General features: G+C 55.4%; 1 protein-coding gene across 1 annotated transcript; it reads left to right on the top strand.

Moving 5' to 3' along the window:
• The first annotated feature begins 1,264 nt into the window (after nucleotides 1-1,264).
• Nucleotides 1,265-9,535, top strand: KCNK18 (potassium two pore domain channel subfamily K member 18). The gene is made up of 3 exons (XM_037496952.1): nucleotides 1,265-1,484; nucleotides 3,664-3,792; nucleotides 8,748-9,535. The coding sequence occupies exons 1-3, from the start codon at nucleotides 1,265-1,267 to the stop codon at nucleotides 9,533-9,535; spliced, it is 1,137 nt and encodes a 378-aa protein (XP_037352849.1).
• The last annotated feature ends 7,357 nt before the right edge of the window (nucleotides 9,536-16,892 follow it).

Raw genomic sequence — 16,892 nt, 5'->3', positions numbered from 1 at the left:
CAATACATTTCTTTCCACCTGCACACCACCCCCACTCACCACTGGGGAAATTTTACCAATGGAACAGGTCACTTTGAGCTGAGGGCTGTCTGCACATTTCCTTACCCGTTGGGGATTGAGCAAGCCAGTCTTACAGCCCCATGTTAGAGGCCGCTTTCTCAGACCAGTCCTGGTGCCAATTATGTTAAGTTGGATCTCCTGTCAAGCAGACATGGAGCGTCAGGAGGGAAAAATCTTTACAAGTAAAGGAGAAGGAAGGGAATAGGATGGGACAAGTGGGTTAAACTTCCAATCACCATGCAGAACTGAGGACCAACAGGGACCTCGGAACAAAGATCGCAGGCTGGAGGCATGGGGCAGATATGGCTACGTTCTTGGACCCCTGCCTTGCGCAGTCATTGGATAAGGACATCCCAGAGAAGAGGGCTCAAAAGTTGAAGCAAATCCTGTGAGAAAGAGCTGGATCCTCTCAGGAACTATACTCCTCCTAGAAGCTATACAAATTCAGATGCCCCTTCAGGAAAGGGGCATCTGAATTTGTACATAGCTCCATGCCTGCACTTGGGGCATGTTCTTCTGAAGGCTGTGACCGGGGTGCCCAGGGGCACACCCAGCTGCAGGTGCACATTTTAAACCAGGGTTTACAACGACTTTGCCAACACCTGCTTAGCTAGAGTGAGTCACGTGGCCAAGCCAGGGGCAAATACTTCTGGCCTGGCCACCAGGAGGCTGGGACTGGGGTGGGCGTGCTACCAGCCAGCACATTAAGTGGCCAGTAATTAGATCCACACTGGAGAAAGTCCCTGTGTAAACTGTAGTGCTCTGACCATGCTGCTTAGCCTTGTCACTGCCTGTCCAGGAGACCAGGTACCACAGACACCCCCAGGAAGGACAATTGTGTCTAAAGCCAAAACTCAGATTTGGCACCTGAAAGCCAAAAGTGCAGCTTTGCCAGGGGGAGGCCAAACAAAGCACAAGCAACGACCACACGGTCCCCCCAGAGCCCCGTGGCGCAGCTCGCAGCTAGCCAGGCTGCTGGGTGCAAGTCGCCCAGTGGATCAATAGCAATTTGGGGCGCTGGTGGGGGCGCCATCTGAGTAATTCAACTGAACTGAACGCGATGAGAGGTCGGCTTCCCAGTCCTTGGGGAAGCGTGCACCATCCACTTAGGGCTGGCGCCTGGCCATCCTTGGGCACTCCCCCCGCCCGCCCTCCGTGTTTCTGCCTCTTCCAGCAGCTCTTTGGGTCCAGCGCTCAGAAGAGGATGGAGGCTGCGGGAAGGCCCCGGGCCCAGAGGTGCTGCCAGGAGGCTCTGGGAAAGCTCTTCCCGCGCCTCTGCTTCCTCTGCTCCCTGGTGACCTACGCGCTGGTGGGCGCCGCTCTTTTTTCAGCCATCGAGGGTGGCCGGGACCCGAGCACAGATGACCTGGAGTTTGAAGGCTTCTTGAAGAACCTCTGCAGCATCTTGAAATGCAACAGAACAGGTAGGGGGCTCACCTGGGCAGAAGGGGCCTTTTCTCCTGGGGCGGGGGCATCTCAGAGAGCAGAGGGCAGCTGGGCAGGCCGCTGGGTCTGGGAGTCGTCAGCTTGGATCCTTCCAGTGTCTGGGCAACCTGAGGCAGGTGACTTCTCTCTGAACCTCAGTTTTCTCGTCTGTAAAATGGGGGAAAGAAAAGCCCTCACAGTTGTTGTGAAGAACGCAGGAGAGCACCGGCCCCTGAGGGGGCGCCCTGGCAGATCCTCTCCCTGCCGTCGCCCCTGCTGCCAGCCGCACCCAGCCCAGCAGGCCCTGGGGGATGGACGGCTGGAGACTTGGTGAGGTGGGGTGGGATGGGGTGAGTGGGTGACCAGACTCACAGCTGTGGGCCTCTAGGCTGGTCCTCAGAACAATGCCAGCCACACCCCATGAATCAGTTAATGAGAACTAGAATTCAAGCAAAAATCAAAGTGGGCTTGGGCCCCCCCAAGAGAGCAGCCTGCTCCCCTGTCTTCCCATTTCCTGTTTAAAATGACATTTTCTGTCAAAGCGCTCAGGGTGGGGCTGTGAGAAGTTGGGGACCTGGCTCCGGTGTCCAGGTTGCAACCCTGCCTTGCTGTGTGAGTCGGGGCCCTGACCCTCTCTGGATCTCAGTCTGCAGGACCCGCAATCTCAGGCCAGCCAATCTCAGGGACCCTGTGGAAAGCAAATGAGGGGATGGACAGGAAGCTGGTTGGAAGGCACGAGACCCTTAGGTCCTTATTGCATTTCACTTACATTTACTCATTTATTTCTACTCTGCTCCATTCTCCAAAGCTTGCAAAGATGTATTCAACAGAGAAAGAGAAACAACAGGAGCAAATAAATAAAAGACGAGGGAAACAGTCTCTAAAAGTCAAAAGAACAGGGTCCCTCTCCTGCAATGAAGGGTCCTCAGCCAAGCTGATCAGGGCGCTCCCACCCCTACTGCGCCACAGGACCCACCAGTTCGTGGAGTGGGTCCCTGTGGTGCTGGCTGACTGGAGGCTGGTCAGGGGTGCCCCTCCATAGAGGGTCTTACTGCCTTTTCTGAATCCATGCCGGAGCACACATGCCTACTGCTGGTGGATGCAGCGAGTGAGCATCACAGAGCCCAGACGGTCAGCAAGTGCAGGGCTCCCCAAACCTGGTCACCCCAGAAGCACCCAGAGCTGGTGTAGAACACACATGCCAGGCTCTTCCCTCAGAGGCTCCTTGCCCACATCATCAGGAGGTGGGTATGAATGATTCCTCTTTTCCCGATTAGGCCTGAGACACCAGGAATTTAGCAACTTGCCGGAGGTCACAAACTAGAACACAAGCTAGGGATTTGCCCATAGGCCTGTGGGCTCCAGAGTCAGAGCTTTTCACTAGGTCCTCCTCCCTGATGGGGAAACTGAGACTCAGAAAAAGAAGCCTCTTGGCCAGGGCTGCAGGAACTCGTCAGGGTCAGAGTTGGGTCTAGCATGCAGGTGTCTGATGCCCATTTAAATGAGACATAAATGCCTGCTGTGTTCAGGCAGGGCACCTCCTCGGAGGATTTTCTGAACTAGACTGTGGCTGGAGGTTTCGGGGTTCCCAAAGCCCAGTAGCCCAAGTCAACAGAGCCACTTGGGAAACTCCTTGGGACACCAGGGCTCTGAGTGTTCTCCTGGCCCTGGGGAGGGTGATTTAGAATCCAAGGCTTCCAGTACTCACAGATCCCAAATCACCAAAATCCGTCAGGCTTAATGACCTCCAGGAGGGAACTAATTGCTCCACATAACAGCTTGCATTTTCTAAAAGCCTTTCGCTTTCTGTTCTTGAACACCCTGTGAGACAGGGTAAAAGTTAGCGCACCCCTTTGGGAGATGAAAACTCAGGGGGAAGCTTAGGAAGTTCAAAAAGACCCCGGAGGCTGCACAGGCTGAGTTTGAGCTGAGTCCCTGAGGGCTTCTCCCTTGGGTGCTCTTCTCACAAGGTCGTTTGGCTTCCTAATCTCTGTGGTGTGCGAGCAGGACCTAAGCTGCCAGGATATTTAACAGCAGGACTCCAGAAGCCGGGTTTGGTGTTGATTGGGCCACAAGGTTGGGGGGGCAGTCTTCTGGTCCTGGGGGAGATGCCCCTGCACCTGGGAAATTTCTTGAAGGGCGAATCCTCTCCCTCACTCTGGTCCTTTCTTTCTTGAGTTGAGGAAGACAGGAAACAGGATCTTGGGGAGCTGCTGAAGACGGTGAAGCCCCAGTGGTTTAGCAGGTCTGCTGACTGGTCCTTCCTGAGCTCGCTCTTTTTCTGCTGCACAGTGTTCAGCACCGTGGGTAAGTCCAAGTCCAAGGGTAGGCTGGGCAGGGACCTGGTGATCGGGGTGGGGGTCTGGAAGATGAAGGCTCCATGCGCTGGATGCACCCACCTCTTGCCCTAATGTCCTCAGCAGTTGTGACAGCGAAAATTGTCTCCAGACATTGGCAATGTCCCTTGGGGGACAAAATTGTCCCCGTCTGGAACAACTGATCTACAGCAATGCTTCTCGAAGTGTGGCCTCCAGGCCTGTAGCCTGAGCACCACCAAGAACTGGTTAGAATGCAGATGAATTTTTTAAAAAAGATTTATTTATTTATGCATACAAGAACTGGGGTGAGGTGTGGGGGAGTTGAGAGGATTGAGGTGAGGTGTGGGGGAGTTGAGAGGATTCACCAGAGACAGTGGGGAGCAGAACAGGCAGATCTACTGAAATACGCTGCTGAGGGGAGCAGCGGGTGAGACAGGAGAGGTCTGCAGTGCCATGTGGGTCAGCTTCCTGCCTGGCCTGGGATGGAACTCATGCTGCAGTGGCTGCCACAGCTTGATAGCGCTGTGTCTTTAACCCCTGCACCAGCAGGGAGGCCCCAGAATGTGAATAAATTCTTAGACTCCATTCCAGATCTGCTCGTCAGAAGCCTGCAGGTGGCCCAGCCATCTGTGCTCGAACAAGTTCTCCAGGTGGTTCTGCTGCACGCTCATGTTTGAGAGGCCCTGACCTGTTGCAGGAATCCTCAGCCCTGGCTGCACATTAGCATCACCAGGATGTCTTGTATAAGTGACCACGCCTGGACCCTACCCCACACCAATCAAGTCAGAATGTCTGGGGATGGGGCCCGGGTCTTTCAGATTCTAATGGGAATCTGGACTGGCCTAATGGAAATGCATTAGCTTAGTTTAAATCCCAAGAAAGCAATACTCCTACCTTTGCGCAAGGCAATTAGGACATCATGTTGTCCAGTAATTACCATTGGAAGAGGGTGCTGGGGGAAGGTCCTTCCGTAACAGTGTTCGTAGATCCTGCAGGTATTGCTGCTCCCCGCCAGGGCGCCGGAAATGCGTCTGACCTTGATGCTGAGAAAGGGACACCTGGCAGCGGTGAGGTTGGTTCACCCCCAGCCGTTTTCAATTGGGTGGGCCCCATCGGATGAGGAAGTAAAGTGCATGGGCTTTTAAATACTCTCAGGCCAAGTGGGGTGAACTGGCTGTACTGGAATATATGAATGCATTATTAGAGACGAGATGATTTTTCCATTATGCTTTTCAGCATGCAGTAATTGAGACAGTTAGTACATTTGTAGGTGCTGAGTGCGCCCAGAGACTGGCTTCCTTGATGCATTTTCTGGAATGTGGAGGATTTTCTGGATTGTAAACAGATCCCACCCTGAGGCAGCCTCAAAGCCTTCTTTTATAACCCACTTAGCCCACCTTTGTCAAGGAGAGCTCGGCCTGAGCATGTGCCTAGGGGAAGGTTTTTTTGGGGGGAGGAGGGACGTGCATACCCCTGTGTGGGCCGTGTGGGCCTGGCCAGCTCACCCAGCTTTCCTGTTCCTAATCCACTAAATGTGGCAGTCACAGTGGTTGCCAGAATTAGGGTGTTTGCTCTCCAGGGAATTTTGACTCCAAATCATACTTTACTCTAGAAATCCTGTAAGAAATAGGACACTATTTTCTTTAAGTAAAATATCTGACCCTGGAACCCCGTCCTGGAGGCTAAGGGGTTTCCACTGGGGATCCTCTCCTGACTTTTCTAGGGGAGCCACAAAAACTGGGGGCTTATGTAATATCTGGAAAATAGGGTACCCCGTCTGTGGCTCCCCATGGCTGCTGCTGACATTCCAAAGGGCTGATGGCTCTGTGGGGACCAGGAAGCTGCTGAAACCCCAGGACTGGATGCCTCCGGGACTTCCCGGCTGGGCCTCTCTGAGTCCCTGCCTCGCCGGAAGAGGTTCCAGCGTGCTGCTCGCCCATCCTCCCTGTCCAGAGAAGTCCCCCTCCCTGGCTACAGCACCCAACTGTCCTTTGTGCCCAGGACTGCCAGGGTCTTAGTGCCAAAAGTCCCGTGTTCTGAGAGACCCCCTGTCCTGGGCACCCCGGGCAGTCGGTCATCTTGTGCATGCCCACCTCTGCTGCCCCCTCTCGCAGATCCTGCCTCCCATTTCCTCAGTGGCTCTGAGCTTTCCCGAAGCCTGGACGAGAGGCTGTCCCGAAGACAGGGCTGTTGTTCCGCTCCCTGAGCAAGGCCCCAGCTGCTGGACAGCTTCAGAGAACAGAGATGGGAAGGGGCAATCGGCGCCCTCACCCTCCACCAGTCCTGCCCACAGACCGAACCCAGTGCTCTGAGGCCACGCACAGGCCTACGGGGTCCTGGCCGCACCTGCTGGATGGAAGAGGGACTGGGCTCAAGGTCCTGCTTCCTCTTAGTAGGCGCTCCCGGGGGCACCCTCAGCCTGTTCCCAGTGAGCCCCGCCCATAAGTGCCTGACATAAAGCAGGTGCTCCGTGAAGGTGAGTCCAGGATGGAGGCTGCTCTTTCACTCCCTGTTACTGACCCCCAAGTAGTTACAGATGTGATTCAGGCCTGCCTCCCCCACTCGACCAGAAACTTGCCAGCTCGGATCCCATACTTTGCTCACCGTGTCCCCGGCGTAGACAGAGGTGACACGCCCCCACCATCCAACCACAGGCACCAGGAGGGGTCCCGGCAGGCCCACCTGTGCCTGCAGGCCAGCAGCCCACAGGGAGCTGCAGCCTGGAGGAGGCTGGGGCTTAGCCAGCTTAGGAATTGCCTCCAACTTAATTTACATAATTGGGCTGGGTTTTTCTGTATTAATCATGTTTTATGACATAAAAAATTAAATGCAGGCATTAAATGCAAAAGCTTTTCCCATGGTGCATGGAAGTCACTGAGTTCTCCCATGGCAGAAGTACCCAGTCGCCCGTGTGCCTCAAGTTTAAAGTCTCTGCTCCTGCCCCTCTGTCGACACTGGTGGGGGAACAGCAAGATGGGACTCCTGAAGAGCGTGGGGACCACAACCACTCCTCCCTTTGCTTGGCTGACCTGTTCTGGCTGATTGGAGGGTTCTGCTCCCCTGGGTGCTCCTGTCCCAGTGGAGATGAGAGCACAGACTTGGGCGCTGATGGCTGGGGTTGGTCTCCCAGCTCCACTGTGGGAGTCAAGAGCATATGGGTGCTCTTGGCCAGGTTGCTTCATTTCTATAAGCCTCTGTTTCCCCATCTGTCAATGGTGACACCCATACCTGCCTATGAAAGCTGGTTGCTACTTGGCCCCCAGTGAGTGCTCAAAGGCAGCTACTATTAGTTCCAAGGGCAGGAACACCAACATTCACCAGTGGCCCACTGGGCTCACGTCATTCCTCCAGCTGATCAGTGCACAAAGACTGGCATTCCCATGTGACAATTAAGAAACCCAAAGATGGGAGCTGTCAAATAATTTTCTAAGTGGCAGAGCTGGGATTTGAACTGAGATCAGTAAGATTCTAGGTACTGGGTACTAACCACCGCGCTACGATGTAGGAACATATTTACCTAATCCACTAAGTCGCGTAAGGTTCCCAGGGCAGCAACTGCAACTTATTCATCCTCCATCTTTCTATTGGTCCTGATACTGTGTGCAATGTTGTGCACACCACTGGCATATAACAATTGCTTATTTTGTAGAAACAAATAAATTGAGAAGCCCAGACATCCCAGGGAGGACAACGGTGTCTTCTTAAAACCAGGTGTCTCCCTGGAGGTTGAAGGCAGTGGTGAGCAAGACTGCAAAGCCGTCCACACCCCTCACCTGCACTCACCCTGCCCCTATGGGAGCCGCCCACCCTCACACCCACCGATGCTCAGACGTAGCCGCCAGAGAAGACAAGGCAGTCAGTTCACTCCTAAGTGCATGCTTGTCCCCAGGAACATTCTGAGTCAAAGATCTGAACGTGAGGGCCTCCCTGGTGGTGCAAGGGGTTAAGACGCAACCTATGAAGCTGTCCACAGCCTCTGCAGCACGAGTTCGATCCCCCACCCAGGAGCTACCCACATGGTACAGCAGACCTCTCCTGTCTCACCTGCTGCTCCCCTCAGCAGTGTATTTCAGTAGATCTGCCTATTCTGTTCCCCACTCTGTCTCTGGTGAATCCTTTTACCCTCCACAACTCTGGCCTGTACCCCAGTTCTTGTATGCATAAATAAATAAATATTAAAAAAAAGATCTGAACATGAGTTGACTCCTCAACAGGGGTCCCTAAAAGGAGTCAGAGGGCCTTTTCCCAAGACGTCCAGAGTGGGCCTCATTATCTGGAACTAAGATCATTCAAGGCCCTGGAGGCCAAGGAGAAGCTCTTGTCTTTCTCCTAATTCTTTTGCTTATTCCCAGTTGAGGAAATAATCTCAGGGAACACGTCTTCACTATCTAAGAAACTACCCTTTACCCTTAGAATGAAGATGAAGGCATCCCGTTCATATCTCTCTCTCTCTCTCTCTCTCTCTCTCTCTATATATATATATATATATATACACACATATATATATATCTCTCATATGACACCCCCTCTTTTCTTGATGCCCCAAGTCCCTTAGTACAGGATCCAAACTGCTGGTTCACCCCATTTTACTTTACAATGCACAGCCAGGCATGTATGCACAGACACACTGATGTCCCCACGTGTATGTGACCAGATGGTTTTTCCTGATGGTTCTGTCTGATGTTCATTTGCCCCGTCTCAGAAGAACCCAGAGGGGTGCAGAATTTCCCCCATGTCCTGACAGCTCCACGCTCAAAGAGAAGCCGGACTCCAGCCCCTGCTCCTGGCACCAGGGCGCACTCACCCCAGCGAGTGGGTGAATGTCTGCAGGCGGCGCTGTCCCCGGCATTGCACACGCACGGGCGGGGAGGTGGCAGCAGGTGTCTGTAAAGCGCTTTGGGCGGACGAGGGCCGGACAGCAACCCGGGCTCCCCTCTTTCTCAGGGTACGGCCACATCTACCCGGTGACCAAGCTCGGCAAGTACCTGTGCATGCTCTACGCGCTCTTCGGCATCCCCCTCATGTTCCTGGTGCTCACGGACACCGGCGACGTCCTGGCCACCGTCCTGTCCAAGTCCTACCATCGCTTGCGCCAACTCTGCCTGCGGGGCCCTCGCCTCTCCGCGTGGCGGCCCCGTCTTCTCCAGCGGAGGCGACCCGAGGTCAAGCCCGCGGAAGACACGCTCCCGAGGATCGTCATCCACGCCCAAGAGCTCCCGGGCCCCAAAGCGGACCTGTGTCCCCCGGCCTCCAGCCACAACTGCGAGCTGTTTGAGAGACTCCTGGCTCAGGAGCAGCAGCACACCCTGCAGGCGCCCGCGCGCGGCGTGGAGAGGAGCAACTCGTGCCCCGAGCTGCTGCTGGGGAGACTGTCGCGCTCGGTCATCAGCAACCTGGACGAGGTGGGCCGGCAGGTGGAGCGGCTGGACGTGCCCCTGCCGGTCATCGCCCTCCTGGTGTTCGCCTACATTTCCTGCGCCGCCGCCATCCTGCCCATCTGGGAGAAGCACCTGGACTTCGAGAGCGCCTTCTACTTCTGCTTCGTCACGCTGACCACCATCGGGTTTGGGGACATCGTTCTGGAACACCCCCACTTCTTCCTGTTCTTCTCCATCTACATCATCGTCGGGATGGAGATTGTGTGCATCGCCTTCAAGTTGGTGCAAAACAGGCTGATTCTCATCTACAAAAATCTCATGTTGTTCTTTGCAAGAGTTTTGCCGCCTTGTTAGGGAACGAAGACGCGGTCTCCTCTCGGGCTGCAGGTGCAGGCGCGCGGGTTCACGCGGCCTGTCTTCTGGGGCAGGTTGGACACCGCTTGGCAGCACTGCCAGCCAAGTGGGACTTGGCAACCTCGGGACTTGGCAACGACTCCTGCATGAGAGCCCGTTTCAGTCTTGGGGCTGCGCAGCCCGTGTCCTCCGTATCAGGACATCAAAAATGGGGGGCTCCATCCCCCATCCCCCAAAGCCCAGTCCTTTCCTCTGTCTTTATTTCCCAAAAGTCCCACCTTATGCAGATGAAACCACCTCATGGATGTCACTGGCGACACGAGAAAAGAAACTTTATTCTTGCAATTCGTACTTTTGGGAAATGAAAATGGTCCCGTGTGGCTCGCTGTTTGCAGCTGGTGAACCAGCCCGGCCTGGACAACCTCTTTTTGAGCAGCTGCATGAATGCACGTGAGACCAGCCCCCTCCCAGCGCACCGTTGTCGCCAAGTGAGTTGCCACCCGTGCTCCCAGGCACCGGGCTGGGTCCTGAGTGCCCGCCTCTGTGCAGATCGGTGTCCTCACTGAGTGGCCCCCGACTGGCACGCCCTGGAAGTGTGGGCGTGCACACGAGCTGGCGCTTGTGTGAATGGCTTGGCATGGAAGGTGCACACTCAGTGGGTGGATGCACTCATGAGCTGTGCAGGGATGAGTTGGCATGTGCATGGGTTGGTCTGTGTGGCAGATGCCATAAGTGCCCACAGGCCTGCTTCTCCAGCTCCCCTTGGCCTGGGAATGTTCTCCTGCCGCTCAAGCGTGTGCATGCACAGAACAGGCTAGCCAGCCCTGGCACTAAGGCTTCTGGGAGCTGCCGCCAACTAATGAGGAGGGATGATGAGGGGGGAGGGTGCCCTCTCCTGAGTTAGCTCTGGGCCACGACGGCCCGGTCTCCCCAAGTCCCCCCATGGAATGGGCCCAGCTGTTCACTAGCACACCCGGTGCTGGCCTCCTTCACTTCCCTGTCTCCTTTTGCCACCCCCTTGGGGCATGTTCAGATAACCCACTGCACACAGATCCTCTCTCAGAGTCACCCCGGGGATCCTTGCCGGGAGAGGATGTGGCAAGGTGTGCGAGCCGCTCGGTGCACGCGTGAAGCAGGAGGGTCTTACTATTTGCATATTTGAAATGTCCTAGTTGAGAAATCAAAGTGTCTTTGAGAGGATGTTGGAAAAATCAACCTGTATCCCATGGTTAGCAAAATTAGCACCTTGAGACTCACTCCAGGATACAGTCCCCGATTGCCAGAAACACCAACTTATAAGAATCAATGGAAAGTGCTGGGAGGTTCCAGTTTGAAAAGAAAGGACACATTTGTCAAGATTTCTATGTCTTAGATTCCAGGTCTTCTTTCTGGATATTTCCTCTTGCCCGCAACAGCCATTAGGTTTTCTGCGCCTTCAACTCCGACCTACCTCAGGAAATGGAATTGACAAGGTGGCGTGAGACACAGAATGACATGAAAAGGCAAAAGTTGGGTTTCCAGCCTGGGTCCTTGGTGGATTTTCTTCACCTCCCTGAGCTCAGAACAGCCACGCAAGGCCCCCAAGCCCAAAGGCAATCGAGGCTGGCTACCAAATAAGAGCACGGGTCGGACCAAGGGCTGCTCAAGTTCCGGCCAACAGACATGCAGTGAGTCCTTGCAGTTTTCCAGGCTCAAAGACAATTCCAGAGATGAGTCTGCTCCATCCTCAGCACATGGAGGTAATCCCAGGTGGTGCTGAGTCTCTCAGCCGCTCCCTCCCTGCGCAATAGCAAGTCCTGTTCACACGTGAGCATGGAGCTTTCAGGAATACACATTATGCAAAGTAAAGGCCCCGGTCATTTGCTTGTTTCATTCATCAGCCAGAGTTCTTCTGTGGGTCTAAGGAAATGGCCCAACATGCCTTCTTGCTCCCTTCTTGCTGCCCCTTGCCTCATGCACCCCACATTCCAGCCACCTTGGTTCTTCCCTTCCCCACCCCAAGGCAGGAACATGAATTCATTCCTCCCAGCCTTTGCTTGATCTTCGCCTGGCTTCTACTCGGACACCGAGGGGCTTTAAAGAACTATGTGTCGCCTACTCCCCCTCCCCCTGAGACTCGGAAGTCATTGATCTGGGGAACCACTTGGGCACCGGGATTTTGAAAAGGACCCCAGGTCATCCTGAGGCGTGGCCAGAGTTGAGAATCTCAACACTCGTGCTCTCAGCCTGATGCCTCCTTTCTTGCATGGAGGAACGCTTACCTTCGAGGTCCAGACAATGCGTCCCCTCCTCTGGGTGGGGTCCCCTGACTCCTGGAAATGGTCACCCATGCTCCACTGCACCCTTCCTGTTGTAGGATTGTCACCAAGTCCTCTCCAAGCTCTCAGCCACCCAAATAAAATGGTTGACTCTTTTTGTCATAATCATTCTCTGCCTTTCGAATCTTCTGGCCCAACTCTGCAGTGTCTGTCACTCATGGGAGAGCTCTGGGTGGAACTTAGGCTCACGAATCCCAAGAGCAGCCCCCACTGACTGCACCACCACCTCTTCTAGCCCCCACGCTGAGTTCTTCATCTGCACTGTCTTATCAAATGCTCTCTGTAGTGCTCAGAGAATTGCCCCAATTTTACAGGTGAGGAAACTGAGGCCAAGGAACTAGCTCAGGGACTCAGTGCTAGTAAGTGATGGAGCCAGGATTCACCACCAGGTCTAATGTGGACTTGAAGTCAGTTGCCCTCCGTGGACTGCCAGCACCAGCATCCTCTTAGAACTTGCTGGAAACCCAGATGTTCAGGCTTTATCCAAGACCTCTGGGTCAAACTGCCAGAGGGTGAGCGCAGCTATGGTCTAACCAGCCCGGCAGGTGCTTTTGATGTTTTATTCTGAATGAGTCTCAGGCTTGAAAACCACAGCTCTGCTCAGGCTCGTGGGTGGTGCAGTGTGTGGGGACCATGAGTGGGACAGTCACCTGGGAGAAGACAGGAGGTCCCAGCTGCTGGTCAAGGGGAAGGGTGCTGAAGGGGTCTTGCCCACGGGGACCACCCATCCCAGTAAGAGTTAACACTGTCTGCCCCCAAATCAGGGTATTTCTTGGAGATCAGAGGAGGCTGCTTCCTCCCTGGCAGGGCCTCACTTTGGGGGTCTGGTCAAAGACCCCAGCTGGACCCTGCTCTTGAGAGGGGCTTGACTAACGTCTGCCTTGGGAATGAGAGGCCCCAACTTGCCCAGAAGCTTGAACTTGTCCCCCACCCCCAATTATCTGTGACCTTCAGATACTAGAACCAAAGTCTTTCGTGGGAGGCCCTGATTCCAGGGGTCAACCTGAGGGGGTCAACCTGTCCAGTTGCCCACGAGTCCAGAATGTGGTGTTGTTGAGGTTTCCTGTTCCCCAGCAAAGAAGACAGAGAAGTTCAGCTCTTTAAACCATTGGCTCAAGACGATGCAGCTACAGGGAATGAGGGAGGTGGAGAATAGAGGATCTGCTCCGGGACGCCCAATTCTTAGGACTCAGGGGTCAGCACTCGCTGTCAAAGGAGGGCAGTGGGTCCCAGGGACACTGCTGGGTCCTGTAGGGTTTTGGAGGGGTCGGGGTGGGGAAAGAGACCTGAGGGTGGTGTCAGGCGGCGAGGCCGGCCCACGCTTCCTCGAGAGGCCACCAGGTGGCGCCACCAGGCCGCGCGGGCCCGCCACGGGAGCCAGCAGGTGGCCCACAGGGCGCCAGTGGGGATGGGGCCTGGGGAGAAGTGGGCTCCCCCTTGATCCCTCTCTCCGGAAGGGGAGTCTCAGACCCCTGTCTTCCACCGCGGCCCTCTCGGAGGGGACGTGTCACACTGCTGTCCTGGCTGTGGTCTGGAGGACTCTGAACAGTTGTCCCCTGTCCTGCAAATCTCATGTCCTGCCAAGTTCAGGTCGCTGTCTGAGGTGAGACCACCCACCGCCCAGGTGACAGGTGGGTCCTGTCAGTAACCCTGTTTCCCCAACCACCCTTCATCCTGGACGCTTCCTTCTCTGATCCACCAGCCTCACCCAGAGACGCAGGACCTTCTGGACACCCTAAGCTTCCACACGTGCAGTGGCCCCCCGCCACACCCCCAAAGCTGCCAGCTGGAGGCCCTGGAAGGATACAGAGTGGACTGAGGGTGTGTAAGCGCTGACCCGAGGGGCCAGGCGAGTGGGAGGAGGAAGGGGGTCTTTAGTGCCTTGTGAGAGACAGAGGCGCTGGCGTCAGGAGACCCAGCCCAGTGACAAGAGGAGGTGGCCCCAGGGTCTCCTCAGAGAGGAGAGGATTGGCCCAGCACCCCTGCGCCCTGCTGCCCTGGGGGCCAGCGGGGGGAGCCACCTGGTCACCAGGACACTGATAGGTAGGTTGCAGGGGGCACTGCCTCTGTTTCTCAGGTGCCTGGCCTGGGGGAGATGGGAGAGAAACCCACATTAGTGCCGTGCCAGGCTCTCTGCCATGTCACACATTCACACCTGTATAGCCCTGATGCTCACGGAGGCAGAGCCGGCCCGGGGGGCTGCTGGCAATGCAGGGAAGCTTGTAACCCTGCTGGTGAATAAATTCCTACATGATGCTTCTACAGAGAAGATAAACATTAGTGCCAGACCACCAGGGTGGGCCCTGCTCAAAACTGCTAGAAGCTTCCCTAACACCGTCCTTCCCTTATTGGGGTGCGCCAGGCTGAGCCCCAGAAGGTATCACTGGAAAAAGAATCAGAGATGTCCATTAGCTGGGCCAAGTCCCTGAGGTGATTTATCTGGAAGCTGACGAGCTTCAGCCCAGGTCCCTGGCTCCCGGGCCTCGCAGGGACAGGAGAAGCCCTGACACTGGGTCCTGCAGTTGTAAGTTTGTGCATTTGTTAGCGCTGTACTTTTTGTTACCATTTTTATTCATTCAAAATAAACATTCATGTTCATACCAAGTTTTGAAGAGGCGTTTGTATCTTTTCTATTAAAGAGGGCCCCTGCTATTGAATACATGTCCACAAAGTCTGAACCCCACAGCCCAGTGGAGACGCACAGAACAGAAGAACCGCCCTTCAGAGGGACAGTTCCTGAGACCAGCCTCATGTGACCTGCCTCATGTGCTTCCAGACAGAGGTCCAGCAGCTTCCCATTGGGTCCGGGTCCCCTCGGCCCCTCAGCCTGTGCACACACCATAAATGACCTTACACGAACTCACCAGATTTGTGCCCTGCTTCTGCCGGTTGGTGGAACTGCCCACTGTCCAGAGACACCCGGCGAGGCAACCAGTAGGAAGGGTCAAGAGGAAGCAGATAGCTTGGCCAGCCAGAAACGCCCCCCAGTATGCTCAAGATTGTGCTGACGGGGAAGCCGAGGCAAGGTGTGGTGGTCCAGACTTGCGGAGTCTTTACCTGTCAAATCTACGTAAAATAGTAACCACCTCAAAGACTTGCCGGGAGGATGAGACCAGATAATACAGCTTTGCTCTATAAAGCCCTAGCAGTCCTGTTATTGTGATCAGGAGGCAAAAAAATCAGCCCCCTCCCCCCATTGTCATTGTCCATAATTGGGGAGAGGGTGCATTGCATTTAGCATCAGCCTGCAAATGCTCTCAATGAGCTCCCCCTCATTCCAGAGTGGCCCTGATCCCAGGGGCCCTGGCAGCCCCCACCACAGAGACACCTTTGGAGCTAATACCCCAGCTCAGATGGGTGAGGTCCCCAGGCTTGGCTGTAGCCTTCTCCCCGCTTGGAGGTCACTTCCTCTCACCTCTGGCAATACCACCCTCACCTGTGGCGCCCTCTGCCTCACCTCCTTCCCTGGGTGCCCCAGGACTTACACCTTGCGCCCTTGGCTTCTTCACTGTCTCCACGCCCTCCCTTTGGTCTCAGCATTCTGGGGGACAGAGACACCATCTCCAGTCCTGGCTGCTCCCCAGAACTCCAGGCTCACGCCTGCTTTCCCAGCACCTCTAGCTTGACTCAACTTGACCCAGCTCTAATCTGACCCTTCCAGCTCCCTCTGGCCCCAAGTCTTCCAGGGTCGCAAGCCAGATACCTGGAAGGCTGTCTTAACTTGGGCTTTCTTCTCTCTCCCACTCAGACTTGAGGGGCTCAGGCGCAGTTTTTAACAAGCCCCTCCCCTGGCCTTTAGCCCCTCCCCCTGAGATTCAGGTGCGGCCTGTTCCAGGTGGGGTCGGGCAGGTGTGCCTGAGGACTGGGCACTCAGGGACTCATTCACAAACCTTCGCTGGCCACTGACTGCCGTGTGTAGGCACTAGAGGGAGGTCTAGCCCTCTGGGGGACATCTGATGAGCGGGCACCCAGTGGGTGCTCATGCATGTTTCCTGGGCCAAGTGCCCCCCATCAAGGAGGTGACCCAGACATCCACCCTCCCTCCCCCCACACACAACAGAGAACCAATAAGGTGGACATCAGAGGGGCCGGTATCAGCCAGCCCTCACACTCCACCCACTGTGCTACCCTGCGCTCCCCACCCAGCTCTCCGGAAGCTGTGACTGCCCTGGGTGGTCCAGAGTTGGGTGGCCTGGGGCGGCCCGGTTGTCATGGTGACCCATGCGCATGTGGCTGATCAGCAAAGAACTTTGAAGTTGACTTGGATGCAGACAACAAAGGGCGCCACCCTCTTGGATGCAAATTGTGACATCTTGTCATTCTTTTGTTCTCGCCATTTACATCAGAGAGCAAAACCCTTTCAAATGCTGTAATTTCCAAACACAAGCAACGAGGGGCCCTGGATGAGGGTGGAAGCTCCTTTTAGTCCCTTGTGAAAGCAAGAGACATGCAGAGGGAGCAAGGCCTGTACAGGGGTCCCCTCTGCGCGAGCCAGCCAGCACCTACTAAGTGCCAGACCTGGGAAGCTTGGACTCCGTGTGGGGCTCTGCTCTCTGCTCTCTCAGAGCCTGTGGTCAGGACTGCCTCCCCCTCCAGGCCTCAGTTTCCCCAGTGTACATCAAGGGGGCTGAAGCAGCCAGTTTTCATAGTGTGTCTTCTGAATCCGGCAAGGTCCCAGGCCCTTCCTCCACTTGTGGCCTGAGGACCTTTGCTTTGTTCTGTTTTTATGTTCCCCATAACATTTTGTTTGAAGACAATTTGCAACTTAAAAAAAGGGGGTGAGGATACAGGACAAAGGATGGGGGGGGAATAAAAACTCTGCACTGGCCCCGCTTCACCATTTTCCATGATGAGCACGTGCCCCGGGAATCGCTGTGAAGTCGCCTCTCTTGCTGGTGCCCAACCCCAGCAGGGCAGAGGTCTCCGGAGCAAGTTCACAGAGCAAGCAGGCATCCACCTTTCTCAGGCTCTGGGGCCCCCTGAAGTCTCACCACTTTCTCACCCAGCTCTGCCTGGGCCTTGTCCTCCCCTGGACACCC

The sequence above is a fragment of the Talpa occidentalis genome, unplaced genomic scaffold (genome assembly GCF_014898055.3).
Source record: "Talpa occidentalis isolate TD23 unplaced genomic scaffold, MPIMG_talOcc4v2.1 talOcc4.8, whole genome shotgun sequence".
NCBI classification, from domain to species: domain Eukaryota; kingdom Metazoa; phylum Chordata; class Mammalia; order Eulipotyphla; family Talpidae; genus Talpa; species Talpa occidentalis.
The sequence above is the reverse complement of the archived record's forward strand: the minus strand, read 5'-3'. Positions and strand labels throughout refer to the sequence as shown.

Coding starts and splice junctions, on each gene's coding strand:
- KCNK18 (XM_037496952.1), top strand. CDS start 1,265: ATGGAGGCTGCGGGAAGGCCCCGGGCCCAGAGGTGCTGCCAGGAGGCT. Junction 1,485..3,663: donor CTTGAAATGCAACAGAACAG/GTAGGGGGCTCA, acceptor TTCTTTCTTGAG/TTGAGGAAGACAGGAAACAG. Junction 3,793..8,747: donor CACAGTGTTCAGCACCGTGG/GTAAGTCCAAGT, acceptor CCTCTTTCTCAG/GGTACGGCCACATCTACCCG.